The sequence below is a fragment of the Lithobates pipiens genome, unplaced genomic scaffold, assembly GCF_037356315.1.
Source record: "Lithobates pipiens isolate NorthernLeopardFrog02 unplaced genomic scaffold, aLitPip1_a1.2 Scaffold_13, whole genome shotgun sequence".
NCBI classification, from domain to species: Eukaryota; Metazoa; Chordata; class Amphibia; order Anura; family Ranidae; genus Lithobates; species Lithobates pipiens.
Genome location: NW_027507718.1, coordinates 179,932,549 through 179,957,989, shown reverse-complemented (window position 1 = coordinate 179,957,989; position 25,441 = coordinate 179,932,549). Strand labels below are relative to the sequence as shown.

At 40.6% G+C, this 25,441-nt stretch overlaps 1 protein-coding gene across 1 annotated transcript in view; it reads right to left on the bottom strand.

Annotated features, from left to right (window-relative positions):
• The window catches only part of TMEM59L (transmembrane protein 59 like), a 101,462-nt gene extending 82,758 nt beyond the window's left edge, over positions 1 to 18,704 (bottom strand). Inside the window, exon 1 of the mRNA XM_077475935.1 lies at positions 18,434 to 18,704. Coding sequence (XP_077332061.1) covers positions 18,434 to 18,598 — 165 coding nt within the window. The 5' untranslated portion in view covers positions 18,599 to 18,704. The remainder of the gene's footprint in view (positions 1 to 18,433) is intronic.
• Between the last annotated feature and the right edge of the window lie 6,737 nt (positions 18,705 to 25,441).

Below are 25,441 nucleotides of genomic sequence, written 5' to 3'. Positions count from 1 at the left end.
AATACAAAGGTTTTCAGCAAATGGAAAAGAAATCAAATGCATGCAGAAATGCGGGTCTATTTACTGTACGAGAGTACAGCATGCTTAGCAATTAAATTAGTAAGATATATAAGAAGAGGATGCCTGCATTATCAAGCATTTTAAAAATCCATTAACAATATTATTATCTATTATATTTTTTATCTCAGCAGGTTGAAAGCTTAATGTAGAACATAGCGACTACGTATATACCTGCTGTTTATACTCATTGCTGCACTTGACCACACAACAGGGAATTGCTTTTGCTTTTCTAGAGTTAAAAAAAATATGAGATTTCAACAGAGTAAAACTAGAGTAGAGAAAACGAATATCCAGTGAAAATGATATTTTATATATAAAAAGCATCACATGCATATGTAGAAGAGTGTAGTAAAATAAAATGTGTGCTAATATTTGAAACTAGTGATGCCGTTTTCCATCAGAGGTAATCTGACAAAACGATACAGTTGGGAGTGCCATCTATATTCTTTCTTCACTACTTGGTCACTGACCTATATAAGAAATGTGCAGTCTCCGTGTTTGCTGAAATTATTAGAAGTTCACTGTTAAGGATTTTACTTGTTACCAGCAATTTAACGGCATCAAAATGATATGGTAGCTGACATTACTATTTTATTTCTATAGGTGGATGCTTAGGGGCTGTGACGGTTACCCTTGCTTCCCTGCTTATAGCAGTGATGCTACACACGACCATGGACCCCAAGGAAGAAGCTTATTCAGTTTACCCTTTCTGAGTACAGTCACACTTCCATAGCTTCTTATTATATGTGGTATGAATAAGCCTGTTTTATGAAGCTTGTGTTGTTTATAGAGAAACCTCATTCGGGATAATTAAAAGTCGGTACAAAAGTCAGCAAGTACTGTACACATCATCTTAGCCTAGGAATAAGCAAGTGGAAGTGAGTACCACTAAAGAAAGGTACTCGCTCACTAAAAAGAAGAAAAAAAAAAGAAAATCTCCCGTTACCCAATTGGTTTGGGAGGAAGAGAAGGATGGTATCTTTAATTTTTGGGTGAAGGACTGCTTTAACTTAAAGAAGATCTTACAGTAAGGACTTCTCATTTAAATAGGCTTCTTCCCCATCTAAAATGGTAAAGTGAGGAGGGAGCCTTAAGTGTACTTTGCATGGAGTTGAAGGTTTACTTTACACTCTTTCGTATATCATGTGCTACCAGATTCAGTAATCCCAGATAAGCTTGAATGTCATTGAATGCTGGGGTTAAAAGGAATAAAGAACACCTGAGATGACATAATTGTGGACACACACCCACTCAGGTTGAACTGGATGGACTTGTGTCTTTATTCAACCTTACTAGGACTGACTATGACATGGAATAAATATTTTGACAGAAATATTTCAGATTTCCTTATTTCAGGAATCCATAGTTACATAGTTAGTCAGGTTGAAAAAAAGACACAAGTCCATCTAGTTCAACCATAAAAAAAAAAAAAAATTATAATAATAAAATAAAAAATATCATACAATCCCACATACCCAATCCTATACCCACAGTTGATCCAGAGGAAGGCGAAAGAATTGATTCAGAAAGAATTGAAGTCAAAACATCAGCATGGCAGCATGGAAGCTAACATTTTAAAAAGGACTGGTCAGCAATGAAAATGTACATAGTTCTAACATGAAAAGTATCGTAAGTAATGACAAAAAAAAAGAGTAGAGTGGTGCATTACAGCAATTTCTGGCCTCCTAGGTTGCATTTTTTTTTAAGGAAAGCACTCAGAAAAGGAAACGATTTATTAATAGCACTTTTGCTGCATTGAAACCTTGGGTGAATTACAAAGGTCTAGGTCAAGGAGATCTTTTGCCACCAGTTATTTTCTGTAGACATCTGCCTTTGAACAGCTATACAATAATGATAAGCATTCCTTTTCACTAGGACACAGATAAAAAGGTACCAGTATGGGTAGGAGTTGATTTACTATAGGAAATTCAGACTTAAATGGTTTGATACCCCAGAATATCATATTCCTGATAGGTGCCTGTTGTACCATGTACTTCTATTAAAAAGTATCATGTTCTTTGTATTGCTTCCTTTATGTGAAATCCCTGGTGTTCCTGCCAGTCCCTCTGCTTTCCTATTAACCACTTCAGCCCCAGAAGGATTACCCCCTTAATGACCAGGCCATTTTTTTGCCATACGTCACTGCGTTACTTTAGATGACAATTGTGCAGTCATGCAACGCTGTACTCAAATAAAATTGATCCTTTTTTTCCCCACAAATAGAGCTTTTTTTGGTGGTATTTGATCACATCTGCAGTTTTTATTTTTTTGCGCTATAAACAAAATAAATAAAAAAAAATCTTTTCTGCTATAAAATATTTAAAAAAAATCTAATTTCTTCATGAATTTAGGCCAATTTGTATTCTGCTACATATTTTTGGTAACAAAAAAAAAACAAGCGTATATTGATTGGTTTGTGCAAAAGTTATAGTGTCTACAAAATAGGGGATAGATGTATGGCATTTTAATTATTATTATTTTTTTTTACAAGTAATGGCGGTGGGACTGCAACATTGCAGTGGACAGATTGGCCACCTAACTGAAATTTTTGACACTTTTTTGGGAACCAGTGACATTATTACAGTGATCAGTGCTAAAAATATGCACTGCTACTGTACTAATGGCAATGGCAGGGAAGGGGTTAACATCAGGGAGTCAAAGGATCAAGGATCCCTGATCAAGGAGTTAAAAGTGTTCCCTGGGTGTGTTTACTGTGTGGAGGATGGGCTGCCTGGAATAACATAGAGATCTGTCTTCCTGCATAGCAGAGACGGGATCTCTGTGTCATCCCTTGGCAGATCCCCGTTCTGGCGGCTGGTTGGCAAGTGGTTAAAAACTCACCACACTAAGCAGGATAACACATCGTGATCAGTTCTCTAGCTGTGCTGGGAACTCAGCCTGCTCTCCTCCAATGATCAGACTTATCCTGACTCACCCCCCCCGCACGGCCATTCACTGGGAAGCTCAGTGTACCGTTGCTTCTCCTCCCCAGCTTTTATGCAGCTGAGAACAGAGGGAATGTGATAGCTTATAAAAAGGGGGGGGGGGGTTTATAATGATCTTTTTATATCTATACACAAATGTTTTGCATTTTGTTTCAATTTTAAACTGAATGGCCTGTTTTAAAAGGTGATTGTTTACAATCATTTTAACATTGTAAAGTGAATGCTAATTACTAAAGTGAATGTTTATTGAACTTAATAAATACAACAACTTATGTTACACTTCAAATTTTCAAGCAAAAGCCTGCGTTTTAAATTTCCCTCACACATTATTGGGTATTTAACGTGAACACCTCATTTACTTTCATTGATTCATACTTTGCAAAGTAAATGTCAGCAGGATCTACTCCTTTATAAAACCAATGTAATACTTTCAGTAAAATCCTATCACAAAAAAACTTTGCTCTTATAAGATCAAGTGCCTATTAGCTCTTCACTATCCCAAGCTATAACTTTCATAAGGTTCTGCAGTTGGACAACACTTAATATAAGAGCTGAAACTAGTATTTACCCTACTTCCTTTACTGATATCCAATATAATTGTAGAATGAAGCAAACAACCTGATGTCTATGGCTTAGTTACCTATGTCATACTCTGCACTTAAGGTTTCAGAACAATGATTTCTGCTGCCAACCTGCCTTCCCTGTGTATAATTATGTTTTCTTGACAGAGCACCAAGCAGAACTTGCCCAAATTACTGATTCCTACAATCGCAAACACGATCTCTGTAAAGACTGAATTTCACCATAATCCATTTCCGCAAATTTAATGGAATTTTTTTTTGACTTTCATGAACCAGAAAAACAAAACATAAAGAGGCTGATTTACTAAATATGTTCACAAACTTTACTTAAAATTTAAGTATGGCAATTTTTACATAGTTACAGTGACCCAGCTTGGACCAATGTCAGTATGTATGTGCATACTTACATTGGTCCAAGCTGGTTCCACTCAGCACGGGGCTTTAAAAATAACGGAGATCACTGTAGTAGCTGTACCTACTACAATCATTTCCAGCTTTCCCACGAATTCCAAAGGTATGGTACATACATGTTTACAATGGTCCAAGTTGACCTAAACTTTAGCTTTAAAAAAAAAAAGAAGAGCGAAGATTCAGTTCATGAATCCAGTCGTATACAGATGAACAGGAATTTACTTTTCCCATAATTGGATAAATTAAGTCAGTCTTCATTTGTTTTCAATTAACATTGTAAGCTCCTTTAGCAAACACGCCAAAAAGGCCCATACACACTATAAGACAGTTGGAAGAAAAATTTTGTTCGGCGAATGATCGGCCAATTATCTGATTGTTAGCATAGTGCTTTCGAGCCATTTACGACTTTTCGGAAGACAAAAACTGAGGGTGCAGGTTAGAACAACCCTACACTTCCTCTTCTATTACACTAGCACTTAGTCATATTTGCCTTTGTCGACCGAGACCTTTCATACAAATATATAACATTCCGACTAGTACTACATCATGATATGCACTTTCATGGAAAGTGGAACGATCGGTCATCCAATTTTCTCATCATGTGTGCGAGGCTTTAGAAGTGGCCACCAACCAGTTATCACTTAATAAAACCATATTTGACAGAAATTATATCTAGCAAAAGTTCTTGTAGCCAGCTAACAGATTTACTGTTGTATGCTTGTAAAATTTTGCTCACTTCATTGTTAAACACCTCCAGTTTAGAAATATTTTTAGGCTGTCTTGTAGATCCCAAATCTTCCCTCTGATTTCCCTTAGTTCAGGGATCTATGTAGTATGTTTCAAAGACTTGGAAATTAATTCTGGGTACATGCAAATGGAAGGTACTTTCATGCCAGCCCCATGTTGTCCAAACAAATTATAATAATAATAATAAAAAAGCCCTTCAAAAATAAAGATGTTACAAAAATAAAATGCTCACATAGATTCTGTCTTCCAACAGATTTTTTTTTGAGTCCTGGGCACTCAAAAAAATCCTGAAAGAATGCAAACCTCCAATGGAATGAGGCGCATTCTTATGGAAATTTGAGTGCCCAGCTATCTCAGAAGGCAATGGTAAGGTGTAGTGAAGTCACCCATGTTTCCTGGAAATATAAGAAGCCAGGGCCAAGGTCAGTATTTTAGACTTTTGGTTGTAACATCTTAAAAACATTTCCTCCCCCCTCCTCATAACTACCTTGCATACCATGGGTAGTGAGTGGCTGCTGCAGGGAAGAGGAAGAAGTGGGGATAATGGGAGCCTATGGGTGATGTCACAGCACCTGGAATTTAAAAATAGTTAGTGTTATGCTTTTCTTCCACTTTAAGTGTTTTGCAGCTAATTGAGTGGTAGGTGGCTGAAAGGAAAGCGTCCTTCCATTTTTCACTGAAAGTCTGCTTTAACAGCATCTAGACTAGATTGAGGGGAGTGACATTAATATACAGTTGTCCCTGTTTCCCTGATTTAGAGATATTCATGTGCAAAATTTTGGGTCCTCATTCTGGGAGCAGTCCTGCAGGCATCCAGAATTAGTTGCCAACCCTGAAGAAATCTATATGGATTTTACCCACCAACTGTATGCCTGCAGAGTGGTGTAGTGTGAAACTATTAAGCAGAAGAAAATTATGTAGTACATTTTTGTTGCAACTATGCAAATTTTGCTAACATGGCAAAAAGGGTGAAATATTTGTCTTCCATAACAGCAAAGTTACAGATCACAATTCAACCTTTTCTCAAGCTCAGAGTGCTTAAGACTCTTTCACATTACACTGCCCTTTGCTGTTGGATTACAGACAGTATTTCAGATGTTTTCTTTTATTTTGATATACCAGCCAGTATTTCCTTCTGATGAATCTTTTGTGCAGACAGAGCTCCAGGGGTTTTTGCTTTGCATACATGTCCAGTGTACAACCAGTTCTATCCGAGTCTGTTTTTAGATCAGGTGAGGTTCATTTTAATAATGCGATGCTCTGCTACGTGTGTTTGTAAAATCCCTGCAGACTTCTGTGGAGGAACATATTGCATGCAAGTAGGGTGATGGATATTGTGTTCACCACATCCCTCCCTGAGGTCTCCAAGCTATGGCCCTCCAGTTGTTCAGGAACTTCAATTCCCATCATGCCTAGTCATGTCTGAATGTCAGAGTTTTACAAAGCCTCATGGGACGTATAGTTCTGCAACAGTTAGAGGGCCGTCATTTGGAGATCCCTGCTAGACAATCATAAATAAGAAAAAAAAAAGGATTTTTACTGGAACTTTCCCTTATGAAATGTAACAAATATAAGAGGCTCTTAAAACTAAATGTATTACATATACAGTTGTGCTCATAAGTTTACATACACTGGAAGAATTTTTCAGAGAATATGAATGATAACGCAAAAGCTTTCTTCTTTCACTCATGGTTAGTGTTTGGCTGAAAACATTTATTATCAATCAACTGTGTTTACTCTTTTTAAATTATAATGAAAACAGAAACTAGCCAAATTACCCTGATCAAAAGTTTGCATACCCCAGTTCTTAATACAGTATATTGCCCTCTTTAACATCAATGACAGCTTGAAGTCTTTTGTGGTATTTGTGGATGAGGTTCTTTATCTTCATATATGGTAAAGCTGCCCATTCCTCTTTGCAAAAAGCTTCCAGTTCCTGTAAATTCTTGGGCTGTCTTGCATGAACTGCACGTTTGAGATCTCCCCAGAGTGGCTCAATGATATTGAGGTCAGGAGATTGAGATGGCCACTCCAGAAACCTTCACTTTATTCTGACAGGTCGACTGTAGTCATGTGCAAATGTTCCTCCAGTATTTTTTGATAACATACTGCATTCATCTTGCCAATTTTGACCACATTTCCTGTGCCATTGTAGCTCACACATCCCCAAAACATCAGCGATTCACCTCCGTGTTTCACAGTAGGAATGGTGTACCTTTCATCTTAGGCCTTGTTGACTCCTCTCCAAATGTAGCATTTATGGTTGTGGCAAAAAAAGCTCAATTTTGGTCTCATCACTCTAAATGACTTTGCACCAGAAGGTTTGAGGCTTGTCTCTGTGCTGTTTGGCGCATTATAAGTGGGATACTTAGTGGCATTTGCGTAGTAATTTCTTACTAGCTTTCTTCTGGCGACTCGACCATGCAGCCCATCTTTTTTCAAGTGTCCCCTTATTGTGCATCTTGAAACAGCCACACCACATGTTTTCATAGAGTCCTGTATTTCATCTGAAGTTCTTTGTGGGTTTTTCTTTGCATTCCGAACAATTTTCCAGGCAGTTGTGGCTGAAATTTTAGTAGGTCTATCTGACCGTGGTTTGGTTTTAACAGAACCCTTCATTTTCCACTTCTTGATTAGAGTTTGAATACTGCTGATTGGCATTCTCAATTCCTTGGATATATTTTTATATCCCTTTCCTGTTTTATACAGTTCAACTACCTTTTCCCGCAGGTTCTTTGACAATTCTTTTGCTTTCCCTGTGGCTCAGAATCTAGAAACGCCAGTGCAGAGCTGGATGAAAGATGCAAGGGTCTGTCAGGAGTCCAGAAACTCATTGACCTTTTATACACACACACTAATTACAAGCAAACAGATCACAGGTGAGGATGGTTACCTTTAAATAGCCATTTAAACCCCTTTGTGTCAACTTGTGTGCATGTTATCAGGCCAAAATCACCAGGGTATGTAAAGATTTATCAGGGTCCTTTTGGTAGTTTGTGTTGTCATAATGATTTAAAAAGAGTAAACACAGTTGATTGATAATAAATGGCTTCAGCCAAACACCAACCATGAGTGAAATTTTTTTTTTTGCGTTATTCATATTCTCTGAAATATGGCCAAGAAATAAATTCTGCCAGGGTATTTAAACTTATGAGCAAAACTGTATTTCTCATCATAGTATATCAATAAATACAAAGAATATAAACGTTTGAGTGATAACACTTTGAATGTGATCAGGACACAGAGGACATACAGATATTGAGAACACCTACCATGTCCCACCCAAACAGCTGTATCTGTAAATTTAGATCTCTACGTCTATGTTACAGAATGTTGGACACTTGCATGATGGTGTGGTCATATCTCTATGCATTTCACGTTTAGCTTCCTCAGGAGAAAGGCAAGGTGGTCTTGTTCGAATATAGCTTAAAAAGATCAGTGCAGTCCAAAAAGAAAAAGGGAAGAGAGGAAGCCCAGCACAGTATATCCACAGCAAAGGGGAGGAAATGCTGAAGGAACCAGGGCCCCAATAGTTCACATAAATAATGATCATTTATAGCAGAAGTCAGGACCACCCGAGGCTGAAAAGTAATCCTTTGGCTCTAAAGGAGGGATATATGGCGTCTGCTGTATTATGGAGCTTATGCTATCACAGACCCCCCCTTGTATTTACACAGATCATGCAAGCATTTATTACATATGCGTTAGGATTACCAGTCTGCATGGTGTTGGGGACCTCTGCTATAAACAATCATTATTTGTATAAACTCTTCAGCTCCTTCAGCATTTTCTCCCCTATTCTGTGGAGTGGGGGGAAATATGGTAAGACAATAAAGAAGGTGAAGGTCTGGTTTGAGTACTGCAGCAAATAAATAGTAAGTGTGCACTGAAAGTATATTTAAAGTAATATTAGCTACTTTTCTGAAAAAAAAAAAAAACAGCAAAGGATGACTTCATCAAGGTGTCCCAACATTTCCATAGGAACATAAGTCACATAAAGATTTCATGTAAGTGATAGTGAAGTGAAGGTATTTAGTGCACAAGTATGTATAGTACAAAAGGTATGCAAAGAGTAATTTAAGTATAAATTATACTATGAACAGAACATACAAATGTTCAATAATAATTCCTTATATTAAAAATCACATGCCAGTATCTGGGTCAATGATGTGAGGCTGGGCTTTTCTTTATATTACCCAATATTTCCATACACAGTACACTGCAAAGTTTTAGGCAGGTATGAAAAAATGCTGATAATTAGGAATGGTTTCAGAAATAGAAGTGTTATTAGTTTATTTTTTATCAATTAACAAAATAGAAAGTAAATGAAGAGAGGAGAAATGCAAATCGAATAATTATTTGGTATTACCACCTTTTCCTACAAAACAGCATCGATTCTTCTAGGCACACCTATCGTTTTTGAAGGAACTTGGCAGGTAGGTTGTTCTAAACGTCTTGTAGAACTAACCACAGATCTTCTGTGGATATAGGCTGGCTCAAATCCTTCTGTCTCTTCATGTAACCCCAGACAGCCTCGATGACTCTCAATGGTATTGTTGGGAAAATAATATATATGTATACAGTATATATATCAACAATCCTCAGAGATTATACAATCTCTAAGCAAGTCTCAATTAAATACTGTTTCATAGTATATGGTGAATATGAGCCAGCTGATGGTGACTTGACTGTGGATTAAATTCATTATAGAAACATAGGAAGCAAGCTATTAGCCCTTGTACACACGATCGGAGATTCCGATCGGAGTGTTTTATCGGATATTCCGACTGTGTGTGGTCTGCATCGGACTGTTTCCCTCGGAATATCCGTTGGACCAAATTTTCCAACTTGCCGGAAATATTTTCCGACAAAATGCTCCGATCGGACATACTCCGATCATGTGTAGAGAATTCCGATCGGACAAAGTGCCACGCATGCTCAGATCAAATTCCTACATCAAAGCTATTGGCTACTAGCCTGAACATAGTCCCGTCGTAACGAAATAACGTCATCACGTTCTGAACGATCGGATTTTCCGACAACTTCGTCCGACCGTGTGTATGCAACAGTTTCGGACAAAATCCGACGGATTTGGTTGTCGGAATCTCCGATCGTATGTACAAGGGCTTAGACTGATACAATTCAGCCAGACTGAGATCAAAGTTATAATTTCTCTGCGTTTATGTCAAAATCATATGTTGTTGCAGGCAGTTTGACTACCTGAATTTGACTTTGTATTAGGCGTATATATTATACGATTTTTTTTTTTTTTTGCTCAACCAGTGGGTTGAACGATAAAAAAAATGCAGATTCCCCCATATAATCGCTCCTGGGGAGTTATTGTTGACAGTGGGAGAGTTCCCTGCAATCAATGATCAGTACTGCTGGCTATACCCCATAGATGGATCGAAATTTGACCAGTCCCTGCTGAGGCAGCCAAATTTTCGATCCATCTATTACCAGCTAAAAAAAAGATCTCTGATATGTATTTTACATGTGCATTTATCTATTTGCCTACAGTTCAGCTTTGGAGAACTTTATGACAGTGTGTATACATTCCGGGTAACTAAAATGTATTTCAAAAGTAATTCCTACATATTCAAAACAATTGGAAGATGGTAAGTTGACTGTGTGACTGTTTTGGGGATAACCTTTTAGCAGGTCTTTAAATAAGTCTCTGTTATTATATGCAGCAATCATCTTGTCACAGTTTGATACCTTTCTTTCTACCTGTTATACTAGCAGAATGAGATTGTATGAAATTCTGCAAGTATAACAATTCATTCAGAAGGGATGGTCGGCCATACATTTTATTGCACCACATGCCCATATCAAATATCAAAAGAGAAAAGAACCAAAAGTGTTACTTTTCAGGTGCCAACTAGAAAATAAGGTACAGAACTTGGTATTCATGATTGGCTGCTGCTGCAAAACAGATAAAAGTATATCACATTGATACAGTGTTGCAGATGTTTAAACTGACTTTGTGAAGGCATTTTGTGAACTATTAGGACAGACCTTTCTCTACCAGGTAGTGTTAGGATGAGGTATGAATGCATGGGGGATCTCTTTGGTGATTGGTTTTTAATCACAGAGCTGTCTTTTTTTCAAATGGTGGAAGAGCATAAAGTGTTTAAATATTTTTTGTAATAATCAAAAATATATTTTGTAACTATATATAACGTTTAGTTTGTAGTGCTGTTTTATTTCCCCCTCATGCTTTCAGTCTTTTTGATTTGATCAATGGTTCAGTTTATGGGGCATGCACCACTCCAGGATTATATCCTATTGGGATTGGTGTAGAACAAGTTTAATATTTTAAATAAAATGGAATATGGCAGCTGTGAGATTTTTTGCATGTATTATATTCATAACTTCACTAAATATGTCTATGCTCTTTCTAATGTAAAAAAATATTAATTTGGTTCCATGCACTGATCGGAACTCAGTAAGAGAGGATCTAAAATGGACCTTTCCAAATTTAAAAATCGGTTTAAATAAATAAATTCACTGTAGCAGTAACTGTTACATTCACTGCTTGATACATATGTCCTTATATATTCTGTTATTATAAACTGTTCCTCTCTGTCAATCAGATGGTTGTGCCTCTGTGTGAAAGGTGTTTTAAAATAAATTGCGCATTCTGTATATAAATGTGTTCTATTTTTTATGCTTTGCCTATGTATTGCACACTGCACTCATTGTGCACAGAGAACTAATAATGTTTTGATTATGTATTTGCATTCTTCAGAGTCCGGATTAGAAATGAGCCTGCCTATGTTAGGCCCCTTTTTAAAAGTACAATTGTAATATTAATGTGATAACTACATAATCATGTGTATAAAAAAAATGTCAAATGCGCTGAATAAACAGAAGTTATGCGGAAAGATGCTGAGTGTATCCTTTTGTTTCTGTTCCCTACTGCAGTACTTATCACATTTGGAACCACTAATCAATATGAGGCTAGGAGTTTCCTACCTATAAAATTCCGAGAACAGTGTCAGTGTAGTCAGAAAGCATGATGCCAGGCTGCTGTAAGCAGGATGGAGCATTTCCTCAGACTCCTCTCCCGCAATGAACACTCAGGCAGACTGTACATTGTAACACATTACATAGAAGGAATCCATTCACACTGTATAGACAGCTGCCAGAGAGTAAACCCCAGCGGTTCTGCCCATTCTGACTGTGGTAGCTACTTTTTTTGTTACATTGAACTTTATTTGAAGTGTACAGAAGCAACACTTCATTTATGTTACTGTACAATATGCTGCACTGCTGCACAGTTACATGTGATTTTGTACAGCGCTATAAAATGCAGTATGCTTGCTGCAAGACGGCTCTGAGCTGTATTGCAATGTGAACAGGACATACAGAAAACAATTGTTTTCTGTGTGTCCTAGTGGTGACCAGTGTTTTACAGTGCAGTAAAACGCTGGTCACGACACATAGTGGGAATCTGCCTTTAGATATAGCAGCAGGGAGTTTTCTTTTGTACACACAGAATCACATTTCAGGAAATGCTATACATGATGCATGAACAAAGATGCAATTGACCTTCTCGTAAAAGGGCAATATGAAAACATTGTTAGAAGAGAATACTGTGATCACTTTGAGGCTCAGACTTTGAAGTGTTTAAACTGGAATAGAGGTATCAGTTTGGAAGTGTGAATCATGAAGGCTAATGTTCTCTTGAGTAGAATGAGAGAGCAGCATTGAGAGGCTAACTGCTTTGTACTCTGGGATTGCCTTGAGTCATACATATTAGTTCTTCTTGTACTTGCATATGTTTATGTAAGTAACTGCAATTTCCTACCACAATCCAAAAAGTCATATGTAGCGTTCCCCCCAGAGATGCCACTGGATTGTTTGGGTTCCTTTGTCCTGCCCAGAACTGTCCTGAAGTCACAGACACACCTTGTGAAAAGAATACTGGCAGCCAAGAGGCCTCTCGCCACTGGAGTCCATCCTCAGTTGGCAGTGAAAGGTCTTCCACTTCTTTAACCCACTGTCTAGCAGTTCCCTCCATGATGAATAAGGAGCAGATGCAGCTTTTCACATCAGAAGTCTGGGACACCATATAACATACCACATAACAAGCTTGAATAGCAACTCAATCTCTATTAAGACACAGATTACAGTTTCAAATTTCCGGTCTCACCTGCACAGAACTGCAGCAAGTGATACAGATGTTCCCAGCACGGGATCTCAGCTGTCAAGTCCCAAGACAGGCAGTACAACATAGCACAAGACAGAATGGCCACAGCAGTCTCTAGGCAGTGCAGTACAGTTCCCTGACCACGTGGTCCATGTGGCCCTAGGGTTCTCTCAACAGCAGACAGCCTCTCCCAGCAGCAAATCAAACCTCAGCACAGTCCACTTTGCCCACACAGCGGATGTACAGGGCAGTACAACACAGCTCCTGGATCTTGCCCCTCTTCCTCGGCATAGCTCACCTTTCATAGCTAACCAATGTCCCTGTTATAAGACACAACAGGCACCGCAAAACACTGTACCTCTCTCCTCTGGCATGTCCAGTGCAGGCTTTCCTTTTACTTCCCCGGTCAGGAAGTGGGCTGGACTTACCTTGAAGCTGCTCCTGAAGCCACTGCTCCAGCTCTGTCCTTGGCATCCCCATCCAATCCCACAAAGGGACACAGCCACCAGCAGTGGATGGCCTCTGAAAAATTCTGGGCTGTGTGCCTGTTGCCCCTTTGAGCGCCATCAGCTTCACATATTAGTATAACCCCATCACTATGTAGACATTTCTAAACATCATTTTTTTAGAGCATATGCCTGTACCAGACATGCTCACTATGCTTGTGATCACACTGTCATTAGGCGAAGTGCGAAAAAAATATAAAAAAAATATAAAAAAATAAAAACAAGATTTTTGATAGCACTTGATTTGTTGATTGATCTGAACACAACTTCACTTTATCTATTAAGCTCAGCTAACATATAGTTTGACACATTTGTAGCTGTAAGGGAACAGCCAGAACCTCATGTGTGCACAACAGTTGAGAGTACTGCCTGGAGGACAAAAAAGGGACCTATATTTTCGGCCAGAGCAGCGGCAATGCAAAAGTGAACCAGGAGGCTGGTATGAAGTACTTGCTGTGGATTGCTGAAAAATATAGCTGGAAGATTTTTTCAAGTGTGGCATATATATATATATATATATATATATATATATATATATATATATATATATATATATATATATATATATATATATATATATATATAGGGGTTCTGAGGGTTAATTGTGTAGGTTTACCTTTGACATCAGTTTGGCTGGGCTGTGTTAGAGTTCTGCCTGGTCATGTGTACAGTTAGGTACACATGACAGGCTCAGAACCAGGCCTGGTTGGACGTTTTAGGTATCAGCTTTCCCGAAGCCAATCAGTGGGTGTGCTGGGCCCCACTGAGGAGTCTGGGGAAGGGTACTTAACATGTTGAAGTCACGTGTTCTAGGTTCGTTTGTGAGGCCTTAGCAGTCTGCTCCTGATTCTGGACCTGGGTAGCCCCGCAAGGGGTCCCGGTCACGGGAGCGTTCGTCGCTCCGCAACATGCTTCGGTTGGCTAACCCCAATAGACCCACCTGGTCTGGGGTAGGGATCCGTCTGTTACAGAGTCTCGGAACCGGCTAGTCCGAGGTGCAGTAACTGAGGGAGGATTCAAGGCATCCGGGTGTGCTCTTGGCTTGGAGGGGCACCGCAGCTTGTGTAAGTGCTGACTGCCATAATCTCAGGCTAGAGATTTGTTCAGCTTTGAAGTGCCCAGCTGCGAGTGGCTACTCTCTGGGTGGTATTAGAGACTTTCTGATATTAGCGGTTGAAGGTGCCTGAGTTTCTTCACCCTTGCCCTCTGTTCCCATACGAGACTGTGTTGTTGGATGTTACCCCTGAAAATAAAAACCTTTTCCAAAGGACTTTTATGGTGTCAGCGTCCAAAGTTGTTGGGTACTAACTCTGGGAACCCCTAGACATGGAAGAACCAGCCAAGCGGAGGTAACTGGTAAGCCCGAAAGTTAAGGCTGCCCTGCCAAGAGTTATGGCCGCTATTTGTATATATATATATCTCCATTAAGCATTAACAAAAAGGCTTTTATTTTCAGCAAGCAAATCAAACTAAGGCTTCCAGCAGCACACAAGCACAAAATAAAGTCCGCTTATCTTCAGCACAAAGTAAAAAGGCACATACAGTTCATGGATGGGTCTTTGTCCCAAGCGTTTAACAGTCTTTGTTGGATCTCTTTTAGCAGCCTCCAGCAGACTAACAACTCTTCAAGACAGGTGTATTCACCAACTCCTCCTCACCACCACACTTAGCACTACTTCCTGTCTTTTAAGAGCTGCTTCCTGGAGGATCTTAACACTGTGTCTGCTGGAACCCCTGTAGTCACGGGTGGAGGCTCTTTCCCACCTGAATATCACTTCAGAGCCTCCAAAATTCCAGGTCCCAAATATCTCTCTATTAACACAGAGAGCACTGTGAGTCAGTCCTCTCCTGACTAAGGCTATTCCCGGGAATTCCTCACCTATCCTCTGTGACCCCCTGAATAACACCACACTTCCCTTAAAGGTACCATAACCCAAATATCTGTGCACCCGTCCAGGACCCAATCTTGACGTCCTGTACAGTATATATACAAATACATACATACACACCAATCGGCCATAACTTTACTACCACTGACAGGCAAAGTGAAATGCATTGATTATCCTGTTAAAATGGCACCTGCAAGTGGGTGGAATGTATTAGGCAGTAAGTGAATAAGTTGTCCCTGAAATTGATGTATTCAAATCAGAAAAAAATTACAAGCATAAGGGATTGAGGGATTTTGACAAAGGCCAAATTGTAATAGCTAGATGACTGGGTCAGACCAACTCCAAAACTGTAAAAAGTGTGGCCTGCATTTGTATTCAGCCCCCCCCCCCCCCCCCCCCCGAGTCAATACTATGTCGAACCACCTTTCGCTGCAATTTCAGCTGCAAGTCTTTTTGTGGATGTCTCTATCTACTTTGCACATCTAGAGAGCAATTTTCAAGTCTTGCCACAGATTCTCATTTGGATTTAGGTCTGGGCTTTAACTGGGCCATTCTAACACATGAATATGCTTTGATGTAAACCATTCCATTGTAGCTCTGGATGTATGTTTAGGGTCTAAGTTCTGCTGAAAGGTGAAACTCCACCCGGGTCTCAAGTCTTTTTGCAGACTCTAAGAGGTTTTCGTCTAAGATTGCACTGTATTTGGCTTTATCCATCTTCCCATCAACTCTTACCAGCTTCGTTGTCCCTGCTGAAGAAAAGCATCCCAGAACATGATGCTGCCACCACCATGTTTCACAATGGGGATGGTGTGTTTACGGTGATGTGCAGTGTTAGTTTTCTGCCACACATAGCGTTTTGCTTTTAGGCCAAAAACTTTAAATTTGGACTTATCTGAGCAGGGCACCTTCTTCCACATATTTGCAGGGTCCCCTACATAGCTTCTCGCAATCTGCAAATGGGACTTCTTATCGCTTTCTTTCAACAATGGCTTTTTTTTGCCATTCACATAAAGGCCAGATTTGTGGAGTGCACGACTAATAGTTGTCCTGTGGACAGATTCTCCCACAGAGTACTCCCCATTTATCACCACCCTCTGGACTCGCCCCCGTAGTCAGTTTTCAATCTATGTACTCACCCTTTGGTCCATGCTGACGGACCTTAGTTTGTACAGTAAACATTTATGGAGAACTGTATCGAATGCCTTTGCAAAATCAAGATACACCACACCTACAGGCTTTCCTTTATCTAGATGGCAGCTTACCTCCTCATAGAAAGTTATTAGGTTGGTTTGGCAAGAACTATTCTACATGAATCCATGCTAATTACTGCTAATAATAACATTTTTATTACTAAAATCTTGTATATAGTCCCTTATCATACCCTCCAAGAGCTTGCAATCTATTGATATTAGCCTAACTGGTCTATAGTTCCCAGGGATATGTCTTGGCCCTTTATTAAATATTGGTGCTACATTGGCTTTTCTTCAATCAGCTGGTACCATTCCAGTCAATAGACTGTTTGTAAAAATTATTAACAATGGTCCGGCAATCACTTGACTGAGTTCTTTAAGGACCTTCGGTTGTAAGCCATCTGGTCCCAGTGATTTATTAATGTTAAGTTTCTCAAGTCTACAGTATTTGTGATTGCCCAGCCTGTCAGTGTAGGTGGATGGCCATGTCTTGGTAGGTTTGCAGTTGTGCCATACTCTTTCCAATTTTGGATGATGGATTGAACAGTGCTCTGTGAGATGTTCAAAGCTTGGGATTTTTTTTATAACCTAACCCTGCTTTAAATTTCTCCACAACTTTATCCCCGACCTGTCTGGTATGTTCCTTGGCCTTCACAATGCTGTTTGTTCTCTAAGGTCTAACAAACCTCTAAGGGCTTCACAGAAAAGCAGTATTTATACTGAAATTAAATTACACACAGGTGGACTCTATTTATTAATTAGGTGATTTCTGAAGGCAATTGGTTCCACTAGATTTTAGTTAGGAGTATCAGAGTAAAGGGGGCTGCAAACAAATGCATGCCACACTTTTCAGATATTTATTTGTAAAACAATTTTGAAGCCATTTATCATTTTCCTTCCACGTCACAATTATGTAAATAAAGTTCCAATAATATACATTTTTTTTTTGGTTCTAACATGAAAAAATGTGGAACATTTCAATGGGTATGAATACTTTTTCAAGGCACTGTATATAATAAATATATATAAATAATAATGTGACATGACGTTGCAATAAATATAAGATTTCACATGCTGAGCTGGTTACCTAAACAGGTTCATTTATCTTGGCCTAAAGCAATCTGTTTTAGTACACAACGTTCTTGATGAGTGCACAACACCTTAAGCCAGGAATCCACATAAATAAATTAGAAGCAAAGCTCATATTAGGTATATATATATATATATATATATATTTTTTTTTTTTTATCAGGAATAGAAAACAAATGATTAAAAAGCAGTTACACTGGGATATATATATTCTAGCTGTGTAATTATTCAGGATCATAAAGCTACAGTTTATAATAATTGGAAAAATGTACATACTGTATCTTTTGCATCCATTATTTTTTTAACAAATAATCTACTACAATAATACAGTTATATTTATGATGGAGATACACATTGCATGCAGCAAGGTTGGATTTCTTTAGGCGTGTATATTACACCAACAGTTTCCTCTAGTGAGAGATTGCTGTGACATTCACTCTAGGGATGTGCAATTACACACCCACCAAGAGAAGAGAAGCAACAGCAAAGAAAGGAAGCTATTTGGCTTAATTCAGTGCTATGACAATAGCACAAAAAAAGCAGTATGCATCATCCACCTTTTCCAACATCCAATGTTTTTGTCTTCGGCTGCACCTGCTAATTACTTTAAACAATGTCACATACCGATGACCGTCATGCTAATCGCAATCTTAAAATGACATGTCCCAGATGTCATGATAAAATCAGCAGATGTTGGGCCGTGAAAGCATCATATACGCAGGATGCAGTAACATGGATGCCGGGTGACATCTTTGTAGGCAAATATAGGCATACATATTACATTACCGGATCCAATTTATTGACACAAACACACACACACACACACACACACACAGCTTGGATTTGAGGTTACTTACTTCATTGGAGCTTTTGTGCTTGAAGGTGAACTGACACTGCTGGCTGCAGGAGGTGATGTCTCCCAGCTGGGCATCAAAGAGATCCCCTGCACTGACTGCAGACACAATGACAAGCAGCAATAACAGAAGGCTGTAGTCACAGCGACAATGTTCTGGGGCTCCCATCCTGTAGGGATCCAGGGATAGATGGCACAGCCTGTGAAATACAGTGAGAAGCAACTGCTTTGCAATGTCAGTGCTATTCTGACGTCATGTGTTTAGGGCAAAGGACTCTGGGAGAGGGAAGGAGGGGAATGCTGAGTGCAGCGACAGCGAGGATGGCTGGTGCACTCTGTTACTGATGCAGACTGCTATTTCTCTTACATCCTATAGCAGTGCATATGAACCTAAAGGGCACACTTAGTAGTTTATATTAGTTATAGCTGTGAGCGCCACGCTTTTCTTTTTTACATGTGTTTTCTCAGTCCTACTTTGCATCTTTTGGGACATGGGACTGGAGCTGCAGCTGCATTGTGCTTCATTACAGGCTTTGGCAGGCTGTTATAATGTGCTGCCAGACTGCAGAGGCTTAGTCATTTTTTTTTCTTGCTTAATATTTTTATTGGTATTTTTAGGTTTGAAGTTTAGCAGCATACAATATAAACATAACTAGTCCCAAACTTCATAAGGTTAACAGTTGACTCCACAAAAAAAACAATATTATAGTATATATGTTTGCTAGAAAAGCCATATTGTAAATGAATGTTATTAAAAATTGCTTTTCCTTTCCAATCTGCAGCCGCTTTAATTTTATGTAAAATTCAATGCAAAATGGCAATCTGGAGTTGTTCCATACACCAACCTTATGCCCCAAACACACGGTCGGATTTTCCGACGGAAAAAGTGCGATCGGATCATGTTGTCGGAAAATCTGATCGTGTGTGGGCTCCATTGGACTTTTTCCATCGGATTTTCCGACGCACAAAGTTTGCAAGCTGAATCTAAAATTTTCCGACAAAAAAATCAGTTTAAATTCCGATCGTGTGTAGACAATTCCGACAGACAAAGTGCCACGCATGCTCATAATAGACTAAGCCCTTATACACATGGTCGGACATTCCGACAACCAAATCCGTCGGATTTTGTCCGACGGATTTTGTCCAAAACTGGTGTTGCATACACACGGTCAGACAAAGTTGTCGGAAAATCCAATTGTTCAGAACGTGATGACGTTATTTAGTTACGACGGGACTACGTTCAGGCTAGTAGCCAGTAGCTTTGGTCTAGGAATTTGATCTGAGCATGCATGGCACTTTGTCCGATCGGAATTCTCTACAAACATTCGGAATTCTCTACAAACGATTGTCCCGGCTCTAAAACTTTGTCGGTCGGATATTTCGATGGAAACAGTCCGATGGAGCCCACACACGGTCGGATTATCCGACAACACAGTCCGATCGGACATTTTCCGTCTTTATGTCCGACTGTGTGTACAAGGGCTAAGAGATGAAAGCTATTAGCTACTGCCCTCTTTATAGTCCCGTCGTACATGTTATACGGCATTGCGTTCTGAACGATCGGATTTTCTGACAACTTTGTGAGACCGTGTGTATGCAAGACAAGTTCGGGCCAACATCCGTCGGAAAAAAATCCGAAGGACTTTGTTGTCGGAATGTCCGACCGTGTGTACAAGGCATTAGAGATATCATTTCCTGCTTGTGTAATTGGCTGATTGCTTTTCCCCGAAGTCTGCACTAAAATGTAATTTTGGTGAGATGGTCCTAAAGTGTTAATCACTTCTAAAGGAAGGCAGACCCTGCTACTCTCCTAATTAGAACATGTGCATCAGATGAAAAATAATGAAAATGGAACTCATTCAGATTCAGTATTCAAAAGACATAGGCCGCGTACACACGGGCGGATTGTCTGCCCAACTAAGTTCGTCAGACAATCCGACAGACAGTCCGTCCAAATTTTGAATGAACGGACTTGACCACACACGATGAACAGACAGTCCGCTGAAAACTTGCGCGATGACGTGTACAGCACGTACGACGGGACTAGAAAAACGACGTCCAATACACTGCAATGCAACCTTCGGCCGTGTAAATCCTTTCTGAGCATGCACCATACTTAGTCCGTCCAACTTGCCTACACACGAGCGGACTGTCCGCTGAAACCAAGTTTGGACGGACAAAACCAAGTTTGGATGGACAAAATTACGGAAATTCCGAAAGACAAAGTCCGTCAGACTGTCCGCTGAAAAAGTCCGCTGAAGCCCACACACGAGCGGATTGTCCGCTGAAACACGGTTCAGCGGACTAAGTTGGGCAGACAATCCGCCCGTGTGTACGCGGCCTTAGAAGAACAATTACTTTTTCTTCATAGCAGAAACAGGTAGGAATCTGCAACAAAATTTGCTAAAATCCCTGTAATGTACATAGATCACCTAGAGGAAATAGTTTTTTCTAATCAAAAGTGGAGATACACTTTAAGCATCACAAACGTTATAGCCCCAGTATAATGCCATTGCATAATGTCACAGAGCGTAGTTTGGTAGGCAAATGAACATCATGGGAACAGAACCAGGTAGTTAAAGAACATGAGTATTGCGAGAGAAATGGATAAAATGAGGGGGGAACCTAATGGGCAGGTGTTAGAAAAGAGTGAGCACCTAAAAGCTTCGTTAATATGCTTTTCACTATTAGTTTATGTTAAATTAGGAGATTATAAGTCTATTAGGCAATGGTCGATAGGCAATAAATGGATCCCAAATCCTTTTAAATTTCTTATTAGTTTTGGTTTCAGTTTTTTATTTGAAATTTAAAATGAAGTCTGAGTGATGAGTAGGGATGGGCTGAATAGACCGCTGTTCGGTTCGCACCAGAACTTCCAAACACCGCAAAAGTTCGAATCCGAATAACGAACCCCATTAAAGTTAATGGGACCCGAACATCAAAAATCAAAAAAGTCAATTTTGAAGGCGTATATGCAAGTAATTGGGCATACAATGGTTATAGGGGTCCTGCCCTGGGGGACATATATCAATGAAAAAAAGTTTGTGAAAAATGTAATTTTTCAATGAGTTTTTTTTTTATTTTTAACCACCTCAATACAGTGCACTTACACCCCCTTCCTGACCAGACCAATTTTCAGCTTTCAGCGCTCTCACAGTTTGAATGACAATTACTCAGTCATGCAACACTGTACCCATATGAAACTTGCCTCTTTTTTTCCACACAAATAGAGGTTTCTTTTAGTGGTATTTAATCACTAGTGGTTTTTTTTATTCTTTGTGCTATAAATAAAATAAAATGTAAATTTTGTGAAAAAAATGTATTTTTCTTTGTTTATGTCATACATTTTTTCTAATTAGTAATTTTTCTTCAGAAATTTTGGCCAAAATTTATAGTGCTACTTATCTTTGGTAAAAATAACCCGCATTAGTGAATATTATTTGGTCTTTGTGAAAGTTATAGAGTCTACAAACTATGGTGCCAATCACTGAAAATTGATCACATCTGATCAGGCCTTCAGTACATCAGGTGTATCTCATTTCTTGAGACACTAACAAGTCAGGAATGTACAAATACACCCCAAATGACCCCTTTTTATAAAGTAGACATTCCAAGGTATTAAGTAAGTAGCATGGTGAGTTTTTTTAAGTTGTCATTTTTTCCCACAATTATTATTATTATTTTTTTTACAAAATTGTCAAATTATCAGGTTATTTCTCACACACAGCATATGCATACAACAAATTACACCCCAAAATACATTCTACTACTCTTCCCGAGTATCTTGATACCACATGTGTGAGACTTTTACACAGCCTGGCCACATGCAGAGCACCAACATTGAAGTAGTACCTTCAGATGTTCTACAAGCAAAAATGACGCATCTCATTTCTCAACCACCTATTACACTTTTGAAGGCCCTGGAGTACCATGACAATGGAATTTCCCATAAAATGGAAAGCAAACACCCCAACGTATAATCTGTGAGGCATAATGAGTCTTTTGAACAGTTCATTTTTTTCCAGAAGTTTTTGGAAAATGTGGAAAAAAATGAAAACGCTTTTTTTTACACAAAGTTGTAAATTTATAAGATATTTCTAACACATAGCATGTATATAGCAAAAATTACACCCCAAAACACATTCTGCTACTCCTCCTGAGTATGGCGATACCACATGTGTAGGACTTTTACACAGTCTGGTCACATAGAGAGGTCGAACATTGAAGTAGTACCTTCAGGCGTTCTAGGATCATGAATGGCACATCTCATTTCATTCCTACCTATCACACTTTTGAAGGTCCTAGAGCACCAGGACAGTGCAATTACTCACAAAATGACCCCATTTTGGAAAGCAAACACCCCAACCTATATATTCTATGAGGCATGGGCTGGTGACAGGTACTTGAGTACTCTGATGGCCTGGTGACAGGTACTTGGGCACTCGGATGGACCGTGACAGGTACTCGGTACTCTGATGGGCTGTGACAGGTACTCGGGTACTCTGATGGGTCGTGACAGGTACTCGGGTACTCTGATGGACTGTGACAGGTACTCTGGTACTCTGATGGACTGTGACAGGTACTCGGGTACTCGAATGGACTGACAGGTACTCGGGTACTCTGATGGGCTATGACAGGTACTCGGGTACTCTGATGGACTGTGACAGGTACTTGGGTACTCTGATGGGCTGTGACAGGTACTCGGGTACTCTGATGGGCTGTGACAAGTACTAGAGTTCTCTGATGGGCTGTGACAGGTACTCAGGTACTCTGATGGATTTTGACAGGTACTCTGGTACTCAGGTACTCTGACAGGTACTCTGATGGACTATGACAGGTACTCTGATGGACTGTGAGTGACAGGTACTATGAGGGGTGGTGACAGGTCCTCTTTATTGGGGGGGCAATCAGTATGATTGTTGTACACTGTAAGTGGTAACGAGAAATTACTGCAATCTCCTCCTCACACACGATCGGTGTGTGAGGAGGAGAACCCGGCAACATCTCGCTACTGCGGTTTGTTTACATTTTAGTGATCAGCTGTGAAACGATCACAGCCGATCATGTGGGTAAACAGCTGGCCAATGGCTGTTTACCAGCGTCTGTGACGAGCAGTGTTTCCGGGAACACACTGCCAACCGACGTGCACGTGCAGCGCAATCGCGAACACGCGCATGCGCCGTGCACAGTGGGGGTGGGGCCATCTGTGATTGGCCGCGACGAAGTCACGTGGTAAACAGCCATACCCAATGGCTGTTCAGTTCACCCCCTTCGGTGGCAATTGGTGTCTCCGTGACACACCGCCACCGAAGAAACAGGGATGCGCGCGCATGATCGTGTGTATTCCCTGTTTAAACGGCAGGACGTCATATGACGGCCTCCTGCCACAATAGGTGCGCCACCTGGCCGTCATTTGATGGCTGGCGGTCGGGAAGTAGTTAAAATGAAAGCCTAACAATGAAAAATATATCCAATATAGTGCCTGGGGGGTCCCTTTATGCCGCGTACACACGTAGCGACTATCCGACGGACTTAGTCTGGCGGACTTCCCGCCAGACTGTCCGTCGGACTTTCTGAACGGGCTACTTGCCCACACACGGCACTTTTTCAGTGGACTAATACGGGGACTTTAGTAAGGGGGCCCCCGGATACCGGCCCCCCACCCTATGTGAATGAGTATGGGGTACAACGTACCCCTACCCATTCACCTGTAAAAAAACAAAACACACAAGATAAAATAGTTTATTGCACAGCTCCAGGGGTCTTCCGTCTTCGGGGGTCTTCTCACCGGACTCCTCCGCTATCTTCTTGTACATTATTTTACAGGTGAATGGGTAGGGGTACGTTGTAACCCATACTCATTCACATAGGGTGGGGGGACGGTATCCGGGGGCCTCTTATTAAAGGGGGCTCCCGGATTCCGATAAGCCCCTCGCTCGCAGACCCCGACAACCAACGGCCAGGGTTGTCGGGAAGAGGCCCTTGTCCTCATCAACATGGGGACAAGGTGCTTTGGGGTGGGGGGGCCACGCGGCCCCTCTTCCCCAAGGCACCCCCCATGTTGAGGGCACGCGGCCTGGTACGGCTCAGGAGGGGGGGCGGCGCTCGCTCGTCCCCCCCTTTCCTGGCCGGCCGGGTAGCGTGCTCGGACAAGGGTCTGATGTGGACCTGGGAGGACTCCCACGCCGATTTTTTTCGGCGTTGGGGTTCCCCTTTAAGTCCATAACAGGTGGCGGGGCCAGCGACGTCTCCTTCGCGGGCCCCGCCTACCCGGAGACCCGCTCGAAATGAGCGGACTTTTCTCCGGGCCGGAAAAGTCCGCTCATTTCAAAAGTACGGCGGACTGGCACACAGACGGCCGGATTGTCCGCCGAAATGTGAGTCCGGCGGGAAGATTGGAGTGCAAAACTACTTTCTAAGTCCACCGTACTTACGGGTCAAAAAAGTATGCCGGAGGCTACACACGGAGGGATTGTCCGGCGGACTTCAGTTTGCCGGACTTTTCCACCCGCTTGCTTGATCGTGTGTACGCGGCATTAGTCTATCTGTAAAGTGGCAGATCTGTACCATGTCTAGAAACTTCTGCAGCAATAATTGCATTTATAAAGCCAAAAAACTAATTTTTTTCCTGCAAGCTGCCTTTATTTTGCTCAGCAACAGCTGGGGAGCCAGTCTACAGAATGAGGCCATAATGTAGTGCACTGGGAACAATTAGAGATTAGAGATTTTTTAGATACATTATGGTGTCACTTTGACTTTGTATAGAAGTAACGAGTGCGTAAAAATTGGTCTTTGGGTGTCGGTGGCGCCTCCCCACTGTAACCCTATTGAGGTAATCTTGATGAAAGCAAGAATTGGCCTTGCTGTAAAAAAATGCAATTGAAAACCCTCAAAGCTAGGCAGCCTCAAAGTCCTGCAGAGATTCCACATCCCAAAAAGACTTAATCAGAGACATCAGCATCAGGGGTTTCATAGCTGGTAATCCAGGACTGATAAGTCAAATGGTCCACGA